We start from the raw sequence: 5,696 nt of genomic DNA, 5'->3' as shown, positions 1-5,696 counted from the left end.
TTTTTTTATCTGTTTTTGGTCTGTGCAAGCAAGTACATATGCAGTTTATAATTGTGTTCAACAAAACCTTTTAACTACTGTTCTTTGAAGATGTAAAAAAAATGTTTTAGAGTAAACCTTAACAGGACACTAATCACCACAACTATAGATTCTGGTAGTTCTGGTGAGCTTAGTCAAGTCCCTGCAGGACATTTTGCTATAAACATGGTATTTTCAGAGAAAAGGCAATGTTTACATCACAGCCTAGAGCAGTGATGGCTAACCTTGGCACCATAAATGGTTTCTGGACTACATTCCCCCATGATGCTCAGCTAGCCTTTAGAGTAAAAACTAGCTGATCATGGGAAATTTAGTCCAGAAACAATTTATGGTGTCAATATTAGCCAGCACTGACATTCTGCATGGAGACTGAACTTTCCTTATAGGAGGAGCATTGACTCAATGAGGAGATACTGATTGGCCAGTGCTGTTTGGCTCCTCCCAAAGTCCACATCCTTGGATGAGATCATCAGAATTGAGTCTCAGCCAATGTGGGAAAGCATTGTGATGGGATCAGATCATCAACTGTGATTATTACAGCCAAGGATGCAGAGCCAGCACCAGCAGACTGGAATAAAGGTTAGATTTTACTATATTTAGGGTGAATAGTGTTTAACATTCTAGGGTGAGGAAGGTTTGTGTTCTTGACCCTATAGTGTTACTTTATTTTGCAGTTTCTCTTTTGCAGTGCTGTATTATAAAATAAAAACTAAAAACACTGATTGAATATATAAATTTTATTACAAAAAAAAATGCTAAAAAAGTTAGAAAAAAGTACAATGCACCAGGTCTACAGAACTAAAGTATATTGGATTGTGTCACTAACATCAGGCAACCCTTAAAATCCATTAAATATGCAGAGAATTCCCACTTCAAAAGCTTTACGTCAACAAAAAAACAGCCCTTTGAACTACTCCTTATATTAAAAATATAGGTTTTCCCTAATGAATCACATTACCTATACACAAGTCTGTACAGTTTTTTTTCGTTTTTTATATAACCAAGCTAACAAAATGAGCTGCACTTGAGTTCACATTCTTAGCAAGACAATGGGCTTCAGAACAATTTATACAGCAGGCAAAAGCATTCACTCGTCATCTTCATCATCCTCATCTTCCTCCTCTTCATCTTCTTCCTCTTCATCATCGTCATCATCTTCAGGCTCAACTTTCTTTTTTGAACTAGCTGGCCTGCCTGGTACTTTTTTGCCAACATCACCCTTGCCCTTTGCCCGGTATGCAGCAACATCCTTTAAAAAAATAAAAATAATTGTTAATTGAAGCAACATACTATTGACAGCTATTAAGCAAGGCAAATGAGATTAGTTAATGTTCTCACCTTCTCATATTTTTCTTTTAGCTTTCCTGCTTTTTGCTCATATGGCTGTTTGTCTTTAGGGGTCTGCTCGGACCACATCTCTCCCAATTTCTTTGCTGTATCACCAATAGACAGACCAGGGAAGTCACTCTTTATTTGTGGACGATGTTCCGAACAGAAAAGGAAGAATGCAGACCTTTGAAGAAAACCAGATAACAGTAAATTACAATGTTCAACTAAGAGCCATCTGTGGGAGTTCCAGTTTATCAGACAATTATATAGATTTAATAAAAAAAAAAAAAAACTACACACCCCTACAAAACAAAATATGTATGTGGCTGTGCTAAACTTTACCATCACTCAACAAAGTCTTTAAACAGAGACCCAAAATAGTCTTGAAACAAAAATGTATTTTGGAATAATGACAAACGAGCACTATCATAATTTGTTCCAGGATGTTTACACCTTTGAGAGTGCATAAAATAAATTACATCTTAGCATACAGATATGCAGTCTATTAATTCAGTTACTTTGCTATGCTTAAAATATGAAACTTGATGCAAAGAAAACGTCACTGCATTAGCGCACTAACAATAAAAAAAATGAAGCCCCAGATAAAACTTACGGTGGTCTTTTTGGTGCATTTGGGTCCTTCTTTTTCTTTCCTTTCTTCTCTCCCTTGGGTGGTATATAAGTTTTCATTTCCCGTTCATAGCGAACCTTATCACCCTTTGCCAAATCTTCAAACTTTGATTTTTCCTTGGCAGACATGGTCTAGAAATGCAAGAGATGTGGAACAAAAATTTAGTATAAACACCAAAGCATTACTGCTAATCCACTCAATGTCATTACCTCGCCCCATATAAAGCAGTGTTTTTAACTCACATTTAATTTAAAACAGTCTATACACACTTGGCACATAAGTAGACTAAATGAAAAGGTCGTGTTTTAAATCCTTCATATGATCCCCATGCAGATCCCATAACACGGTGCACTGAGCTCTCACCTTCCACCTCTCTGAGCATTTCTTGGAGAACTCTGCGAAGTTGACCGATGAGTCCGGATGTTTCTTCTTGTGCTCCTCTCTGCATGTCTGCACGAAGTAGGCATACGAGGACATCTTGCCCCGGGGCTTGTTAGGATCTCCTTTTCCCATGTTTAGTTATTTCTGTTGGAAGAAGAAGCGCCAGCCGAGTTAATTACACAGTGAGAGAGAGCTGATAAAACCCGGGAACAGGGCACAAGGCGGGGGAGTGGAGGAGGAGCCACACAAGGAAGTGCCGTGTGGGGCAGAGCTCACCCCGCCTCCTGATAATCTCCTTCTCGCTCTTACTACGCAGCACCCTGCTGCTTCCCTTCCCGCCCAAAAATAAAGCGAGCCCGCAACAAACATGGCCGCCACGGGCCAAGCAAGGGCGATAGACCGACCGCGTGATCACCCACAGCACGAGCACCCACACACACCGCGCGCACAGCGACGCGAGGGGGAGGGGAAAATCAACGGACAGCGCGAGGGGGATTAACAGCCAGGGCCCCCCGATACCAAAGTTGCCGGCCTCGCTCACTGCCGGCCACACAGGCCACGGCTGGTACTCGGCAATGAGGGGCGCCGCCAGATAACGTTACGGCCCACCATCTCATAGGGGTATATCGGGGTCCAGAGCCAGGAAAACAAAATAATAATAGATAGCGAGAGACAAACCGCGGGGAATACACAGTAAGCAGAGCGGGAAACAGGATGGGGGAAACCGCGACATAAATACAAAGTGCGCCAACTGACCTGAGTGTAGAACAGACTGAGTATCTGATGACCGCTCCGTGTGTGCTCTCGTCGTGAAATGCTTTACCTCACACGCAATACTGCCTCTTGTTTTCCACACTAATACCCCTCACAGCAGCATGATAGTCAATGCTGGCTGACACGCCCCTCGGCTCTCATTGGTGGATGGCAAGGTTTCGGAAGCGGGAAGCACACGCCTTCCTCACGCTATTGGCTAGTGGGCAGAAGTACGCGTCACCGGGTGGGCGGTTCCAAAGCGGCTAGCAAGTTTGTATGCGTAGCCGCCCACAGCCGAGGGAGGGGGGAGGAGGAGTGGAAACGGTCGATGACTCCTCTAGTTCCAACCGGTTAAAGGGAGTAGGGGGAGGGTTCCCTGCCGGCGATTGGTCGATGGCGGAGTTTTAAAAATTCGCGGGGTGAGCACGGATTGGCCGGCTCTGGGAGGTCGGCCGTGTATTGGCTGTTACAGGGCTGTTGCCGCGCGTTTTGAAAAAGTACAAGTAGTAAAACAGGGAGAACAATGAGACTATATGGGAGGAGGGGGAGTCTGCTGTTAGCGTGCGAGGCGGCCATTATTATTATTATTATTATTTGATGGTACCTCACAGAACACGGGGGCTTATTAATAAAATATATTCAAACTATTTGTGCCGAGTATCATCTTATTGCTTCCTACACAATACATGAGCTCTGTTTAGCTGACAGACAATTAAACATACACGGTATATATATATGGATATATAATATATTCAGCCAGTTTACCTCAGAACACATTGCCACTGGCATTAATAAAAGCTCTCATCGTGTCACTTTAACAGACCCCCCCTGCAATAATGCACATAGTCCAGTGTGTATACATTTATATAATTCCTGCTTACCCCCAGCAAGAAATACTGCATTTAAATTAGATTTATTTTTGGGGGAGGGTAATCTCCAGACTGGGACTGAAGCCCTTCATGTATATGCTGTGGACTAGCATTATATACAATTCTATAAGCTTTTTGCATTAACATAACATGTATATGCTCTCTTTTAAAATTAACTACTGACCATTTAAAATAAATAAATGGCAAATGTACAAGCACTGGAGAAAACAAACTGAATGGAAATAAAACAGTTTTCTTGCAGTTGCTTTGTGGTGTAATGCAGTTAAAATGAGGAAACTCTTTGGAATAGCCTGCTTTCATTAAAGGCTGTGTTATCTAAGGCACCCACCCAAACATGAATGTGGTCACAGTGCCAGCCACAGGGGAAGAAGGAATACAATCATCTGATGATAATAACCACTGATGTATAGTACAGAGGGGGAATCTATTACAGAGAGTGAACTGGTAATATGGCAACCAGTTTTTTTTTTTTTTTAGTAGTGTTAAACAATGGGGCTTATTTGCTAAACACTAATTTGTACTGAATTTAAAACCAAATTGCAAAATATAGCCAAATAACAGTGACAATCAGACATGTGCACAAATGCCTTTCAGCTCTGCTGAACAAATCAAATGCCTGTCAATCCATGGATGAACAACTTGATTAGTTAGGAAAATCCAAACAAATTGATTCGTTCGTCCATGGATTGACAGGCATTTGATTCGTTTGGCGCAATTTAAAGGGAATTGTGCACTAGTCTAGTGACGCCAGCAGAGGTTTTTGGTTTTATAAAATTACCTCTTTTGGCCTAAATTTTACAATTTACTGTGAATCACAGTACCACTATTAGTCATTTTAATGTCTGGTATTGCCCCACAAACAGGCTCAATAGAGAAAGTGTAAGAAACTCCAGGTCGCTAATTTCCACCCTGGCCATGTTTTGCATTTATTTAATTAAATTGAATTTGTGAGCTACTAAAAGACTCAACATGTCAATATTCTATAGCAAAATTAAAATAAAAAAAGGACAGGTCGATCATTTTGCCTTGTAACTTAATAAGATGTGGCAAAAGTGTACATGGGGGTAGTGTTGTACCAAAAAGACATAGCAAAGAACATCCTATTTATAGGACACATTCTATAAACCAAATCCTAGGCAAATTAAAAAAAAAATGCAATATGCATGTGAAAAGAATAATAAAGACCACAATCTTTGAAAGACGCTGGAGTAAAAATAAACTCCTAAATTCACCCTTCATAAAACTTAGGATCATCAAATTAATATGTAAATTTCAATCACTTGGTAGGTCCTGCATTTGGCAGGGCAGTCTCAAATTTGGACACAAATCCTACTGTCCTATGTTTGGAGAGGAGTATCCTGAAGTATGATACCTGAAACAACTCCACAATAAGCTCAGAGCAACCACATCATTAGACATGCTGCATTAACTGAACTCAACTCAGTGTAGTCAGTCCATACATGAGCCCTTAAACAGATTGCCATACATGGCCAATGTGGCTGCACCCCCAATCTGATAGTCATACCTCCCAAAGCTTTGATTCATGCAAAATGTTAGGTTTTAAACCTGAAATTGGCCAGACATTTGCCAGGGCTTTAAAAAGTTTAAGGTATACATATGGAGTATTGCAGCGTTCATTACATCTATAGACTGTAAGCTCGTTTGAGCAGGGT

At 41.0% G+C, this 5,696-nt stretch overlaps 1 protein-coding gene across 1 annotated transcript; it reads right to left on the bottom strand.

Annotated features, from left to right (window-relative positions):
• Window positions 1–761: 761 nt before the first annotated feature.
• Window positions 762–3,252, bottom strand: HMGB2 (high mobility group box 2). The gene is made up of 5 exons (XM_063460018.1): window positions 3,137–3,252; window positions 2,363–2,524; window positions 1,982–2,130; window positions 1,378–1,552; window positions 762–1,288 (listed from the first exon to the last, which is right to left on the bottom strand). The coding sequence occupies exons 2-5, from the start codon at window positions 2,510–2,512 to the stop codon at window positions 1,127–1,129; spliced, it is 636 nt and encodes a 211-aa protein (XP_063316088.1). The 5' UTR covers window positions 2,513–2,524; window positions 3,137–3,252; the 3' UTR covers window positions 762–1,126.
• Between the last annotated feature and the right edge of the window lie 2,444 nt (window positions 3,253–5,696).

Source organism: Pelobates fuscus, chromosome 6 (assembly GCF_036172605.1).
Source record: "Pelobates fuscus isolate aPelFus1 chromosome 6, aPelFus1.pri, whole genome shotgun sequence".
NCBI classification, from domain to species: Eukaryota; Metazoa; Chordata; class Amphibia; order Anura; family Pelobatidae; genus Pelobates; species Pelobates fuscus.
This window is presented reverse-complemented; position numbering and strand designations above follow the sequence as displayed.